Raw genomic sequence first — 17,174 nt, forward strand, 5'->3', positions numbered from 1 at the left:
TTACTTTTCAACCTCAGATCTTCTGCAACTTCCCTTTCCTTTGAAGTTTTTCCATTTCTGCTTTTCCCTCTTATGGCAAATACCAAATTTTGGGTTGTGTAATCTCAAGATTCAGTTTTTATTGGTAGCTGAATCCATCACTCCAACTTTCATCTTCAGTTCTATTTCACAAATTTGATATCCTTCTAAGTATGTTCTGCTACTAATTCTTATTTAATTTTTGAACCTTCTAAAGTAATACACTGCTGCATACATAAAAATGCTATATTCTGTTTTATTTGCAAAAAATAGAACTGTAAGTGAAATCCAGGCATCACTTCCATGTTTTCACACTCCATTAAAGCCACAATGCAAAATACAAAATACAGCTTCTCATTTCAAATATTAGGTACAAAAGATATATTGGCAGCAATCACACAGAAGCAGTAGAGACATTCAAACTAGGGATAACAACCCTCGGCTTCAGTTTGTATAATAACCATCGAGAAATTTCTCCAAATGGAGAGCGATAAGTACGAACAAACTTCTCGTCTAAATGTTGTGGTGCAGGAGGGTGCCTACTTAACAAGTGAACTGCAGATAAAAGTCTCCACTGTGGCCATGGAGAAGCACCATACAGATTGGCACCCAGATTAGTAACACCAAATGCGAAATGTTCACGGTGAGCTAGCTCAGGATGCTTCTGTAATATCTGTTCTGTTGGTACTTTCCCAGCATTATAGTACCATTCCCTTGGGTGATAGCTCCTGTAGCTATTAAGCCACATTGACAGAAACCTTGCATTCTTGCTGGCAATGAGAATCTGAAAAAAGACAAGAAATTTATTTATTTATCCATGAAATCATGTTCATGAAATGGGATACCAGTTACAGCAATTGTTGAAGGAGCATATTCCTTTTTGTTGTACTGATTTCCAAATACATATGTGTTTGTTACAGTAATTTTTAGACAAGAATCTCCATTTTTAAATATATGTGTCTGATGTAGAGACAAAAGTGTATTAGTTACCGAATTGGCTGGCCAATATTAATACATTTTGGACAAAATTAAAGATATGCATGACATACATTGATCTCCACAAATTCAACACCAGAATAAAAACAATGCTGAAGCATCACACTGGTAACATTCCTCCTGAAGGAGTTCTTATTATTTTTGACTGAGCAAGGTAATTTAATATCAAGTACGCTGGTTACAGGCTCAGACTGTCATTGCATTTACGCAGTCTCTCATTTGTCAGATGAATGTTACCATCATCACATGTGTGGTGATCACGTACATCATTATTTCTTTTACAGAGATGGAGAGTCTTATTTATGAATGAAACAGTCTCTAGGATGTACATGCACAGCTCAGGTGATTCCCATTTCTATGGAGATTGGTTTGGTAGGTGTATATGGTGGTAATCATATCATAATCTTAACAATGAGTTTTTGCATAAAAAATATTTTCATCTGTATCAATCACCTGAAAGGAATGCCTAATGAGATGACCAAGTTAACTGGAGCAGTGTACACAGATAGTCAAGTCATACCTTTGACTGAGAACTCTAAAGGCATAGCTGAGGCTACTCACTTTATAAAGCAGTTTATCTACATGGATACACCACTGTAGCATGTTGTCTATCCTAAGTCCCAGGAATTTAGTCACACTGACCTGTTCAATAACTTTCTTGTCTATGACTAATGATTCTATATGGGTGGTATGGTTTTTTGATGGGCAGAACAACATATGAGCTGTTTTTCTTTTTCATATTAAGTAAAAAGTAATCACACAGGCAGTACAGAAGCCCTGCACTGTTGTCAACTAAGTCAGTCGTCATCTGCTATGGAGGAATGTAACAAGGAGGAGGTTCGTATCATCTGCAAATAACATGGGTAATGTCGAGGATAGGTGTTTTGGGAGATCATTAATAGTGAGGAAAGAGGAAGGTGCCTAATGCTGAGCCCTGTGCATCTCCAGATGTGTCTGATATTATATGTGAACTGGCTGTTATTCTATCATGTGCCATTATTCCTACTAGCTGCCCTCTGTTTTATAGCTAAGACTGAAACCATTTATTACAGACTCCTGCTAGAACATTAGCATAGGTGCAGTGTGTAATTGATTACATCAAAGTCATTTGTACTATCAACAAAAAGCCAGACACATAGGGCTTTCATTAAACCCAAGTATTATCTAGTCAATAAATGAAAAGCAAGCCTCATTGATGGATTTATTTTTATGAAAGCCGAACTGCTGTGTTGTTTGTAATGAGTCAACTTTCAAGAAAGGATATTCCTCAAGTATAATTTTTTTCTATTATTTTGCATACAGTTGGGTGGACTTGTTGAACCTTATGATTTTTCCTTTTTTGTGTGTGGAACTATTTTCCAGGTTTTGAGTGGTTGGGGGGGAAATACCAGTATTCCTGGAGCAGCCACTTACATAGCACAGTAGTCAAATATTACATCAGTAACATGTTTTTAGCTACGTGAATCATAAAGACCAGATGAGAGGGAATTTTTCATATCCCAATAATTGGGAGAACTTCCCTCAAAGTCGAAGGCATCTGAAAGGTGATTTGTCAGATGTTATATACTTTGAAGGGAAAGATTTTTTTGGTGGAGAGCGACCAACTGAACAAATGCTAGATATTCCAGAAAAAACGTTTATTAAATGTATCACAAATATGTTTTACTGGTTGGCCAATATATGGAAGAGGTTCTGGTGTTTTCTGTTTGACATCAGTTTATAAAGCAGAAGTATATAAAAATGTGTACAAACATTTTTAACATACCCTACTTCTATACACTTTAGGAATATCATTTTAAAAAGTCTTCATAATGCAATAAAACTAGACAGTGTTTGTTCCTTTTTAATTATGAGTGTTTTCCATGGAATTATACCTGATGGTGATAAAGTTAATCTCAGACTTATCTGGAGGTCTAAAAAGACTTAACAGCAGTCAGTTTCTTAGATACATCGTCCTATAGAAAATTTTCATATCTGCTTCGGTAAAACAATTATATATTCCTTCCACACTATCAGTAATTGTCATCAAAATAAGACCACTGAATAACAAAGATAAAACCTAAGAATAGTTACTTAATTTCAGAACTAATTTATTATATTATGATATCAGCAGAAATTACTTTTGTTTTGTGGGAGATGGTTATTCAGGGGCTCTTTGCATTCTAGATTCTCACATGTCATGAAAAGGAATTTGGCATCACATTATTACCGACTGGCTTGTATCTATTTACTTTCATGGTCACTTTTACAGCTTTTCAGTTCACAGTTTTTTTAGTGCTATCATGTATTGTTCAAATGCAAATCTTCGGATTTTCACATTGGTGTATTAATTCCTGAGTCACTGAGTAATATGGGGTATTCCACTTATGGAAATAATATTCTGGTTGCCAATTATGGTTGCTAACTGTCACACAAACGTACAAAACTACACAATCACATATTGCTGGTATATGTCATGACTCTTTTTGAAGGTGACCCTGCCCTTCATTTATAGTTTTTACAGACAGTACCCTGCCTGCCTGCTCCACAAACAGATGTCCTGCATCATTTCTGCCCATGACACCAATAAACCTACCACAACTGCTTCCTAATCAAGACTCCTCTCATCACCTAGGCACTGAAAAACTCAAATGTATCCTTCTCTAGGGCTTCGACTACCTATTTAGGTAGCCTAGAGCGACAAGTATAGTACTCAAAGCTCTACCTTTATTCCTAAGAGTGTTATTCTGTTGCATACCAAACCTCCACAATATTTCTGTCCATCCTTAGTTCAAAAATCATTCTCCAAGAGTAAAACTTATGCCATATACCTATAAACCATGTCCAACAGCAACCACTCAGAGGCAGGGCTATGTGAGCAGGGCGCTACATGTTATATCGGCACCTGGGGCTATGTGAGCAGACATTTTATGCAGGTATGTCAGATTATCAGCTGTCTACCGATGTATGAGCTTGACCACCCAGTTACCGAAGCCAGTATCTTGCATACAACACTTATGAACTCAGAACAGCTGCATATAATTGAGCTGTCTTTTTCAGCATATCATTTTTCTTGCATAGTCCACTTCATCTCAACTTTCTCTAACCCACATCCCTGAACAAACCCTTCCCACTGTCTTGCCTCACCCTTCCCTCTCACAATTTTCTATTCCATTCCATTCCAGGTCTGACACTGTACTCCCCTGTGCCCTATCGTCTCTCTCTCTCTCTTTCTCTCTCACTCCCCCTCTCCCCCCCCCCCCCTCCACTAACTTCTGTCTCCCAATCTTTTCACCTACCCCTGCATCTGCCTCTCCAGACAGCTGCTCATAAACAGTGCTTCCCTGACCACACCAATGTGTGTTTAGCGTCTGTGTGATAAAATGTTGGTACTTCTTTTTTTCTCTTAAAATAGCCACCCTTAGGTATGTATCTTCTTGTTCTTTCACTGATTTTTCTCAAGCAATTCCTTCTCAGCTCTCCCCTCCCCCTCTTGTTTGTGCCTCCACCTCCCCCTTATATTGTGTATGAACTCTCCAAACTCGTTGTACTTTTCAACATAATTGTTTCCCATTACTGTTTGTTTGTACTACATTCCTTTTACTATGGCATCCATTTATCATATTTAATCTTTATATAAAAAACAGATTTACTTTAGTATGCACGGAATAGGTTTTTAACTTTAAAAAGTCCTAAATAGTGCTCTCATCATTTTTTTTGCTTTCATTTCCTGTATTTAATTTTCATCTTAGAATGATGATATTTAAATGATAATCTACTCCAACAACATGTTTCAATATAAATTTTTTGTACCTGATTTCCAATGTATTCACCATAAGGCCATGCAACAACCATTTCGGAATTCCTGTATCTATCTAGAGAACGTAGAACAAGCATGTCTGTGTCCAGATAAATTCCTCCATGCTGCATCAGTATCTGAATCCTTGCAACATCTGCAGAATGGTACACTGAACTCAATCGCTGACCAAACACATGTGTTGGTTGCTCAAGAAGAGACACATGGATACTGGTGTCATTAAATGGTGCTGACTTAATAGCCAGCCAGTAATTCCCTTCAAAATCTGGGCTGTCAGAATGTATTATGAGCTGCTCTGGTTTCTGCACCTAAAATTGGAAGCCATAGTATGAATTAACGCTAAATTTTATTTTGTTATTTGTGTGTTGAGAAAAAATGTTATTACTATTATCATTATTTATTATTATTAATGTGGATGTATAATGAGTAGTGATATCTCACAGGGAAATTAAAATAAGAATTGCAATGACCAAAGAAATTCTTATAGAAAAAAAATTACTCATGTATCCTCAGATATGGTGAAAAAAATGTGATCAGTGAAGTGTTTCATTTGGATAATCTTAAACATTGGGAAGATGTGAAATGCAGTGTCCAGGATCTTTCAAACCATGAATGTAGAGGAAGAAAGAGAAAGTTTGAAATGAAAGGGCAGACTAAGAAATGAAGAGATATTAAAAACAGTGAATGAGAAACAGCATTTATTAAGAACATGTAACAACAGTATGGGAAGAAACTGGCTAGGGAATTTTACTGTGTCTGTTTCTTAATTTATTTTGTAATTTATTTTTGTGAAAGATGTAATTACATGCATAGCAATTGGTAGTACAATACAACAGTATACAATCTAATTTTACTTTATAATAGGAACTTCAGAATGTAGTCCAAATTATTTGATATAATAATACTTTAGATTTTAGTTTCTGCAGTAGGCTATAGAAGCACTGCTCAATGAGCCATGATTTTAGATGTTTTTTGAATGTCTCTCCAGTTATTACCTTCAGTTCATTTGGCAGTGCATTGAAGTATTTTGCTCCATTAATATATGGACTGTTTGCTGTTTTTTTTTTTTTTCACTCTTCTGTGTATCATGTGGTAATTTTGTACTTGTCTAGTATTATGATCATGAATTTCTGCATTATGACATGTATATTTCTTATCTTCTACACTTAATACCGTTGTTTCAAACATATACATACAATAGATAGTCAGAATTTTAAATTCTATAAACAATCCCTTACATGATGTTCTAGCATCTTTTTTGCCTAATATTCTCAAGGCTCTTTTCTGGAGTTTAAATACTCCGTCCACACGAGTTTTGGAAGCCCTGCCCCACAATGAAAGACCATATGCTAGAAATGGATGTATTAAACCAAAATACATCATCATCATTGTTTGGGTATTGACATATGGAGCTATTCTTCTTAAAACATATAGGCTATATGATAGCCTTGCACATACATTGTCAATTTGTTGTGTCCATAGTAGTTTGCTATCTATGCATATACCTAGGAATTTACACTCACTGCATATTTTCCCTAAAATATTACTATCTTGTGAATCAGTACAAGTTTGCAAACCACCAACATTGAAGGGGATTATATTTGTTTTTTGTAAGTTTACTTTTAGATTGTCATTTTCAAACTTTTCCTTTGCAATATCTATATTTTTTTTACCTCTATGCAGAAATTAAGAATATCGTTTCCCCAACAAAGGCCTGAAGTGTCATCTGCATACACTGTAATAAGGTATAATTTTTTACTATCTTTGGGAAGTCACTAACGTAACATATAAAAAGGAAGGGACCGATTATCAATCCCTGAGGCACACCAAATTTAATATTCCTGACCCTTGGTGTATAACTTTTTAATGTCTTTCCATTATTGTGTGTGACTGAGGTACACTGTCTTCTGTTTTTTAAATATGATGTGATGAGCTGCAATAGTTTTCTACTTATGCCATCTCTGACCAGTTTTGACAGAAGTACCTTATGATCAACCCTATCAAAAGCTTTTGTTAGGTCTAGGAAAACTCCAGCTACTTGCATGCCTTCATCAATTCTGTCAAGAGCTTTCAGCATAAATTGAAGTGTTGCAGTCACGGTGCTACAACTACTACTGAAGCCACGCTGAAAATCTCCCAGGATGTTGTGCTTATTATAATGCTCTAGCATATATTTCAGAATTATTTTTTCAATTAACTTGCTAAAAACGGAAGTTAAAGTGAGTGTTCTGTAATTTTCTACTAGTTGTTTATCACCTTTTTTGTAGAGAGGTTTAACAATGTGGATTTCTGAGATATCCTTTGTACCTTCCAATCCTGAGTGTACACTGAAAAATCTGTGGATTTGTACCGGAGGTGGAGAGTTGCAAACAGCTGATGAAGTCATCCCATTCTGGCTTTTTGTATGGAATTGCTACACTTTACTACCTGACCCATACATACCAAGGCAGTGTGTCCAAAACATTTGCATTTGTAGCAGTCACAGTGAATTAGAAATAGTTGTTTATGCCTTCATCTGTAAAAAATCAGCCTTGATGTATTCTTTGGGAGACTGACACACTGAATGAGAGTTTGAAAGGGGCTGCCTCCTTTAGTTTTCCATTGATGCACTTCATTATTTTCCTTAAATTTGGCATTCCTTCACCCTGTCATTATTCTTTTTACTGCAACCTACATCCTTCTCAATCTGCTTATTATATTCATCTGTTATCTCCCTCTGGCAAAAATCAAACACACAAGTGTGTGTGTGTGTGTGTGTTATTATTGTTGTTCTTGTTGACGAAGGCCTTAATGGCTGAAAGCTTTAATTGTGAGTCTTTTTGTTGAGCCTGTCTACAACTCAGCATCTCCGCTATATGGTGAGTAGAAATTTTCCTTCTCATTATATTATTTTATCTCCCTCTACAGTTTTTAACTCCCACACTTCCCTCCAATACTAAACTGGTGATCCCTTGATGTCTCAGCATGTGGCCTGCCAACCAATCGCTTCTTTTAATCAAGTTTTGTCACAAACTTCTCGTCTCTTCATTTCCATTCAGTACCTCCTCACGTTACATGACCGACCCACCTGACCTTCAACATTCTTCTGTAGCACCACATTTCAAAAGGTTTTATTTTCTTTTTGTCTAAACTGCTTATTTTGTTTGTGATTCACTTTCATATGTGGCTACACTCCAGACGAATGTTTTCAGAAATGTTTTTTTTACCATTGCCAGTCTACTTTTTATATCCTCTCTACTTTGACTGCCCAAATAGCAAAACTATTCTACTACTTTAAGTATCTTGTTTCCTTAACTCCCTTAGCATCACGTGATTTAATTTGACTACATTCCATTATTCTTGTTTTGCTTTTGTTGATGTTCATCTTATACACTCCTTTCAAGACACTGTCCATACTGCTCAACTGCTCCTCCAAGTCCTTTGCTGTCTGTGACAGAATTACAATGTCATCTGCAAACCTCTCAATGTTTTTTATTTCTTCTTCCTGAAGTTTAATTCCTATTCTAAACTTTTCTTTTTTTTCCTTTTTAGCTTGCTCAATTACGTAATGAGTAACATAGGGGCTAGACTACAATCCTGTCTCACTTCTTTCTCAACTGCTGCTTTCCTTTCATGCCCCTTGACTCTTATAACTGCCGTCTGGTTTCTGCACAAGATACGAATAGCCTTTTGTTCCTTGTATTTAACCCTTGGTACCTCCAGAATTTCAAAGTGAGTATTCCAGTCAGCACTGTCAAAAGCTTTCTCTGAGTCTACAAATGCTTCACGCAGTGAATGTGGACATTAAACACAAAAATCTTTTTGAAAGTGAGGGTTGCTCAGCAAGCAATAGTGATGTGTGTGTTCGTAGGGAAAGAAAGACCTATAATTGGCTCATGGAAAAAAGCCAGAGTGGAAGACTTAATTATTCCTGAAATGGAAATGAAGTGAAGGTGGGTAGAATACATGGTCAACTGACCGAGTAAGTTCCTTGTTAAATTACCGCAGATTAGGAAAAAGGAGGAAAGGAAGGTAAGTTTAATGTCACCCCGTTGGCGTGGTCATTAGAAAAGGCAAACAGTGGTGAAAAATATTTGCCTTGTACTTTTCAAATAATCATCCTAGCATTTACCTTAAGTGATTCAGGTAAACTACAGAATACCGAAACCTGGAGAGCCAAGTGAGGATTTGTATAACTGTTCTCTTGAAAGCAAATCCTGTGTCTCAACCACTGCACCACCTCACAGAGAACAGACCAAAAAAATGACATTGATAAACATGCAGGAGCACCATGGATCTGTGTAGCCTCTGCCAGGCACTTGAATGTGATTTGCAGAGTACCCATGTAGACGTAGATGTAGAAGATATTAATATGTGGAGTTTGGAAAAGGCCTTCATCCAGCAGTGGATATCAATTTATTGATGATGATTTATAATGTCCCTGACCCTTTCCTACTGTCCCCTCAATTGGGAGGGGAGATGGGTCACTAGCAGCCCATTTATTTGTGATACGGCTTGGCAGCAGTGATCACCAGGGATTCCATTTTCTCTTTGACATGCCGGGACGGGGTGGGGGGTATTCATTGACAGGAGACTACATAATGAAGAATTCTTACGAGGAAGCATGGATGGACAAAAGGTCAAAGAGTGAATATAATACCAACTAACAGAATTTCAATAGTATAGTAGAGCTGGTGAAAGATGATTCCTGACAGCTGGCAGCACTGTTCCCAGCTGGCAACTGCTAAGTGCAAATTGCTGTAGATGAAAACAACAGCCATTTAGAGACATGCTACAGCACTGTGGCTTTACCATAGAGGAGTTTACAAAATAACTTTCATCAGTCGTTGATCATCTTGTGAATGTTGCAGTTCTTCTTATTTCCGTGCTTGCTAATAAAATTGGAGAGGAATTCTACCTTACACAAGACATCTTTGCAGTTTTGTTTTCACCCAGAGATGTTTCAGCACTTTCTGTGCTATCTTCAGTGTGTTTATTTGTTTATTTTCCTTGTCACTTTGAGCTACTGGATATTTATGTTAGTAGCTTTCCATCTACTGCCCAGTCTTAAGCTTGTCATAGTTTTTGACATTGGCATGTTTTTACTTTTTTTGTATTGAGATAAAATGCTTATTTCTTTCGCTTTTGTTGTTACATATTCATTTTACCTGGTTTCTTGGTAATGCTTGGTGTATACAATGAATGTGTAACAACAAAAGCAAAAGAAATACGCACATTATTTCAACACAAAAAAGTAAATACACAACAACATCAAAAACTATGACAAGTTGTTGATTGCATAGAAAACCTAAAGCTACTAGCATAAATATCCAATAACTCCACATGAGAAGCAAAATAAAAACACTGAAGATAGCACAAGTGCTGAAACATGTCTGGGTGAAAAGATGGAATTCCTCTCCAATCTATACTGTGGCAGCGGTAATTAGCACACTGCAATTGTCAGGCTCTTGTTTTGCCAACTCTACTTCAACACTTAAAACTGCTAGACATTATTACTTTTTATTGTGGAGATAGTGTCTGATGTTCTCAAAATGTCAATAAGGTTAATAATTATTGGAATCTTGTATTTGTAATTTTTAATTTCACATCGTGTGGATTGATGGCTTAGACAACAAGGTTTAATATTCAACCCCTGACCCAGGCAATATTTTTTTTTTCTCATCACTTATTGGTACTTTTACACTTCCGACTGTTTTGTGTACATGGAAAATGCAGACTTGAATAGTGATTCAGATTCCATGTTGAATACTGTCTCTATAACAGGGCAATTGAATTAAAAATGATGGAAGGCATGGGCATATCAACTCCAACAAGGGGGTGTGTTAGTGAAGCCAATGAATTTGAATGTGAAATAAAGGTTCTGAAAACGAGATGATCTGTAGCTTAGCCTGAAGTCAGTGTTAACACACTAAACTCAGAAAATTTGTATTAGATAGTAAACAGTCCTACAATATTTTTGTATCTATTAACATCTGTGTATCATACATAAACCACAGAAATGCATCTGGGCACAACTGTGTAACTTTCAGCTTGCTTTGCTTATCAGCTTTGTTTTATTTAATTATTGATAAGGGGACACCACTGTGTATGTGAGTAACTTTATCATCCTTTCTTGCGTAAGGACTGTTTGCTTCACACAGATCTCAGTAGGAAAAAGAAAAGATGGGCAAGTGAACTCTGAATGGCTGAATGTTTATTTGGCAGCAGGATTATTACATAACATGGATTTCAATTAGACATTTGTATAGCACATGAACAGACAGATAAATGTGGTGATGTATTTAATTTCGTGAACATTCATAGGTAATTTATTCTTTTTCACATAAACATGATTTGCTTAATCCTGTTTTTAGAAATACCAGGAACCTTTGTCAGCACCTTTGGATGATAAGCAGCAGCAGAGGACTTCTGTTTAGACAAGTATGTGGCACACAATTAACTGTTTTTCCTTGTGCATGTATTGCTTACTCACTGGTGCTGGGGCTGACACATGTAGTGGTGCTAGTAGTAGTAGTAGTAGTAATCTTACATTTCTGTAATGTTAATCATTTGTTAGCAACAAACTCCGAAATGTCTGAACTATTCTGAGTACACCTAGCCACAGAACAGTCGTCCAGGTCTGTCGATGTGAACATATTATTCTTACAAAATGTTTATGCTATGAATTGATTTGTGTGTTCTGGTACGTGCTGAACGTTGGGTCACGGACGATAGTTGTGTAAAAATAAAACGAATTAAAAAAACAGAATCGCCTATTGACGATTGCTTTTGTCTATATACTTACCTTTAACACAGACAGGATACTCAGATACGATATAAAGTCAAGTGATTTTTTACCAAATATTATGTAGTGTACAATGTTCGGCACACAGTCTTTAGTACATGAATTAGTGTCACGTAGTTCAAACCGGTCATTATTTGTCCAGTAAAACCATGAAACTGCAGACACCAGAAATAGTACAAGACTCACAGCCTGTAAAATAATTTTTGATCGAGGCAGCATTTGGCTTCACCAAATAAGCAAACCAGCGAAATGATCTATTTTTTATAATTACAGTTCTAGTGTTACGTTGATCTCATTGTACTAAAAGTATTTAAATTGGTGAGCAACAATCGCCAGACTTGAACTCAGCTACCTTCAACTACGGTATATAGTATAAACACATTTCCAGTCTAGTTTACTTTTTTTGCGACGTGACATAGCCATCTTTTTTTCAAATATACCCGCTGGAATCGAATATGTTTCTCACACGTAGTTGTTACTTCTTCAGGTCTAATATTATTTAGTTGCAGTTCGTAGAGAAATAAAAGTACATACACATCTCGCAACAACCAATATTAATATATCTCTCAATTAAAGGTACGCACACTCGTTCACAGATAGTGAATGAGCTTTTACAGACACATTAAATAACAGCAATGTATATCTCTATGTGTGTGTGTGTGCTACAATGAGCTCAATATAGTTAAAATTAGCTGACATTTGGCGTTTAAAAACCCTTTTAATACGATCGACTTATCTCAATTGGTTACTCGAAACGAAGGTGTCTAGTACAGCGCCCCTGGCGTTTTATTTCTGTACTAGAGCACTGCATAATGCCCAGCATAAGCGTAGCTGAAGATCGTGAGAAGCACTCAGTGCCCACAACTCGGTTCGCACGCATTTGGTTGTGTGAATAAAACGGAAAATGTAATTTATTTTCGGAAGTAAGGGGAATATTCTCAGGTTCGCATGAATAAAATGTGTTGGAGAATATACGTCACTTGAGAAAGTTCTCAGTTTGCGTAAAAGGGTGGCGGAAGTCGCTCAGCGCGAAGAACTTCCCCCGATTTCGCTTGAATCTTATCTTAATTTAAGAAATTATCGTGTCACAGTGTTAGTTGCCATACTCCTCCGAAACGGCTCTATCGATTCTGATGAAATTTTACATGGTATGTTCGGTAGGTATGAGAATCGGTCGTAATCTATTTTTCATACCCCTAAGTGATAAAGGTGGTCCACCCCAAAAACTATTTTTTTTTTTGGACAGACCTTTTTATTTTTATTTTTTTATAATGTGGTATTAAAAAATACACGCAACCTGTAGCGTTGCTCTTGGGGGGCAAAAAGAAAAAGAATTGTTATTTTATATTTTAAAAAAATGTCGAAAAAGTGAATATTTTGGTGGGCCACTTGGCAACAGAATCAGGGATTGATTACACTATTATAATAACATACGTTGAGCATTAAATACCTGAATAAGAGAAACATTATCATTTCCGTGCATTTTTATATTCGCGATGTAGTCATACCTGGAATAACACTAAGGGACCAGAAGATTTATAGACTTTAAAAGAAATGCAACACTACACAATTAAAAAAAAAGGTTCAGAAATAATAGAAAAACGATCATGTTCCTTCTGACTCATGCTGCGTTCGGCCCATCAGCGTGATCGTAATTTCTGGTGATGAGCTTTTCTTATTAAATTACAGTAGATGACCATTGTGGCTAAATACTTTATGCATAACAGTCAAAATGTCCTCTTGAAGCTGTCTGTTCGTAATCAGTTACAAGAAACTACATGTTTTCTGATTGGAAAAATAACAATTAGCATATTCACTCAATATTTTCACATGAAATATAAAATAACGTTGCAGAACGTAGCAAGTCCGCGTCCGTCTTTCATGGAATACAAACAGTAAATGGTGAGGCGCCAATTGCCTCATTTGTCTTGAAATAACAGAATTCTTTTTTATATCATTAATCGATACATATACATAGAGATTTACAAGCACCACGCAAGAACGGCAAAGATAAAGAATAATACATTCTGTCACTGCTATGCGATGGTTAATTTCTTTTACTTTACAATTGTTCGATAACTTTAGGCCATCTGGCGTGTACTAATGAACGTATATTAATGTTTGTTAGGCGAAAATTACTAATATTACACTGCCTCCCATGAGGAGGGAAGGAATACCGAAGGTACTTTCATCCTCATGCCCATTGGAATATTTGTAATTTTCCAGTGTAACATACAGGTTATTAAAAGTTTTCATTTCACACTCATTCCATAATAAAAGAATTAACGTTACAATTTGTAATTACTGACGATAGATCATTGTGAATTTGTTCTGTTTTTCTATCAGTCTTTGTATGGATTAAGTCTTTCTTGATGATTCTTAAAATTAAGGTTGTAAGTACACATATTTACAAAATTTATAAGGAAAAAGAGTCACACTTCATTTTTCATCATTGCAAAAGTAATTTGACTACCACAACCGGTACACAACTTTCTGTTTTGACTGTATTAATTATATTGTCATCATCTTGTCAGTTGATTGCTGTGTCTGTTATCGCACCTAATTATACATTTATTTTCGTCGCACATACACTATTTATGATAGACTTGGATTGTAGAGCAGCTACTGGTGATGGCTTTGACAAGGAAGTCCGTATCTTTCACTTTCAGGGCTCGAGAGTGGCTCTCCGAATTATTTCACAATGAAACAGATAAAATATCTTATATTAGAATAGCTTATAAAACTAATTTTATGTACATGTGGGATGGGATATATTAAGGATCGGATACTTTGACGTATTTTCGTGTGCTTATTTTCATTCGCATTGTGACCTCTCGTTAAAGTTTACATGTCAACAGTGTTCAGAGGTGACCCCGTGACTTATCTCTGTGTATAATCAGTTATTATACTAATTACGCTAACTTCTCTATCTTAGAGTCTCTCAGAAGGTTTATAATACGTACAAAAAAAGTTTTCAGTACTGGATGTCAATGTTTTTTTGCTACAGAATAGAGCGCACAGCAACTGCTGTTGGCAGTTGAACGTTTACATTATTACGTCACATGGGGGCTGTCCGCCACCACAGCGTTGCCAACCATACGATAAATTATCGCGATATACGATAATTACAACGTGAACACGATATACGATAGTACATTGCTGATGATTGCGGAATCTACGATAATTTTTGTGACGATTTAAAATGAAATTAAATTGATACTTGTGACAACAGTGATGTAGATTCTCCACGGACCCCACAGAAAAATTGAGGCTGCTTGGTGAGTTGAAATTAAAACGTTTGAAACAAAAGTTCAGAAAGGAATGCTTGACTGATTTATCTTTAAAGGATGGGCTACAACATGTTAGTGATGATGCATATAAAACTCCGTGTAAAGTTTGAAGATGTGAATTCAGTGCTGAGTAGACTGTAGAGAAAAATCACGCTAAGGGGAAAAAACACTTAAGTGCCGTAAAATGTGTCGGGCCTCTACAAAAGAAACTTGACTTTTCATCACAATCAAAATCGTCTGATGCATTTGATAAGCAGGGCAAGAGGGCTGAAATATTGCTATGAGGATTTTTGGCAGAGCATAACATCTCTATTAATACAGCCAATCACATAAAAGATGTAATTAAAAGTGCCTTTCTAAAGTAGTTGAGAACTTGCAGTAGGGTAGAACAAAACCCACAGGCGTGATAAAGAATGTCATAGGTAAATGTCATTTGGGTGAACTGAATGAAGTTTTACGGAAACAAAAGTTCAGTTTCATAATTGATGAATCTATCAACATTTCCGCTACGAAAAATTTGTGTATTTGTGTGCGGTATTTTGATGAAGATAGCTCCAAAATACATACTAAATTTTGCAGTTATTACAGCTGTTTGACGAGAAAAATGCAGAGGCCGCTCATGAAGGTGCCACTGCTAATCGTTTTTACGATCTCGTACGTAAAGCCTTGTCAGTACATAATATTCCTCCTGAAAATTTAGTAGGATTTACTTCGGTAGGGTGCAACACAATGATGGGGAAAGATATTTCTGTTGTTAGTCGAATAATAAGAGATTTCCCTGGTATTTCTATACAGAAATGTATATGTCATTAATTCCACCTATGTGCAAGTGAGGCTCGTAAACAATCACCAAGACTGTGTGAAGACACAGCAAGGGATACATATTCATTCTTTAAGCATAGTTCAAAAAGAATAGTCCAGTTTGTGGAATTCCAACAGTTTTTTAACGTCGAACCTCACAAGATACTGCATCCGTCTCAAACAAGATGGTTATCTTTGTTAACTGTTGTTTCACGTATTCTAGAACAATGGAATGCATTGCAATTATTTTTCACTTGCAAATGGGAAGAAGAAAGACTGTATGCAGCTGAACAGTTAGTAAAGGCATTCAGGGATAACTTTGTACGTGTATTTTTTATATTTATCGAGTGGATTCTACCGAAAATTGTGTCTCTGAATCAATATTTTCAAAGCAAGAAATTAGTAATTTGCTCTTTGCATGATAGAATGTGCAAAACGTACAAAGAAATCCTTCTCTGCTATATGTCTCCTGATTATATCAATAAAATTGATTTGACAGACATAGATCCAGCAAACCCAGCCCAACTTGTGCCTTATACGAAAATGTATTTAGGTGTAGGTGTGATGGATTTCTTGAGCCAATCTGAAAACATCTCACAAAAATCTAAAGTGACTGATTTCTACTACAGAGTGCAACAGTTTCTTATAGTATCTTGTTGTGAGATAAAAAAGCGGTATGATTTCAACAATTCTGTTCTAAAAATGTTGAGTTGGTTAACACCAGAAATAGCATTGTCAAAAAATGCTGCAAGGCCGTCAACGCTTGTTCCACTTATAAAGTCGGTTCAGAGGATTTCTCCAAAAGACAAAAGGCTTATGCAAATGATTGATGATCAGTGGAGAGTATTGCCACATGCATAATATCCCGAAAATCTACGGTCTAAAGAGGTGGACGAATTTTGGGTGTTCATAAAGAACCTAGGGACCCTCATCGTAACCAAGAGTTCCTCCAAATAGGAATCTTTGTGCTAGATATATTAGTTTTACCACATTCTAGTGCTGATTGTGAGTGGGTCTTTTCAAAAATGAATCTAGTGAAGACACAATTGAGAAATAGGTTACATTCGGGTACAGTCAGTGCAGTAATGCTCACTTCCCAGCATGCGAAGAACTGTGTACAGTTCGAACCAACCAGTGATTGCATCAATGAACACGTCGAACATTTATGCTAAGAAGAAGGAATCTCATCGGGATAGTGACGCCGATTTCGCTGATGTGGAGTTCGACAACGATGCTTATTAGGGTGAGTTTAATTATATTATTATTTTTAATTATATTACGTACAAAGTGCTACTTTTCGATCGGGGTTAGCGAATTTTCCTTGCATAAAATCTCTGATGCTTTGGACACTTCCGAGTTTATCTGGTTCTGAACGTATTTTTAGTACTTAGCATCGCGATTAGAGATGTTCTGGTTCGTAATTAGGAGGTTTTATGGATAAAAATTTTAAAAGATGAGAAGACTTTGCCATTCACGATTGAAAACAAAC

At 36.3% G+C, this 17,174-nt stretch overlaps 1 protein-coding gene across 1 annotated transcript; it reads right to left on the minus strand.

The window, feature by feature from the left end:
• Positions 1–250: 250 nt before the first annotated feature.
• Positions 251–12,075, minus strand: LOC126484387 (uncharacterized). The gene is made up of 3 exons (XM_050107881.1): positions 11,595–12,075; positions 4,807–5,118; positions 251–802 (listed from the first exon to the last, which is right to left on the minus strand). Exons 1-3 carry the CDS (start codon positions 11,811–11,813, stop codon positions 413–415), a joined length of 921 nt encoding a protein of 306 aa, XP_049963838.1. The 5' UTR covers positions 11,814–12,075; the 3' UTR covers positions 251–412.
• Positions 12,076–17,174: the final 5,099 nt, after the last annotated feature.

This window comes from Schistocerca serialis, chromosome 6 (genome assembly GCF_023864345.2).
Source record: "Schistocerca serialis cubense isolate TAMUIC-IGC-003099 chromosome 6, iqSchSeri2.2, whole genome shotgun sequence".
NCBI classification, from domain to species: Eukaryota; Metazoa; Arthropoda; class Insecta; order Orthoptera; family Acrididae; genus Schistocerca; species Schistocerca serialis.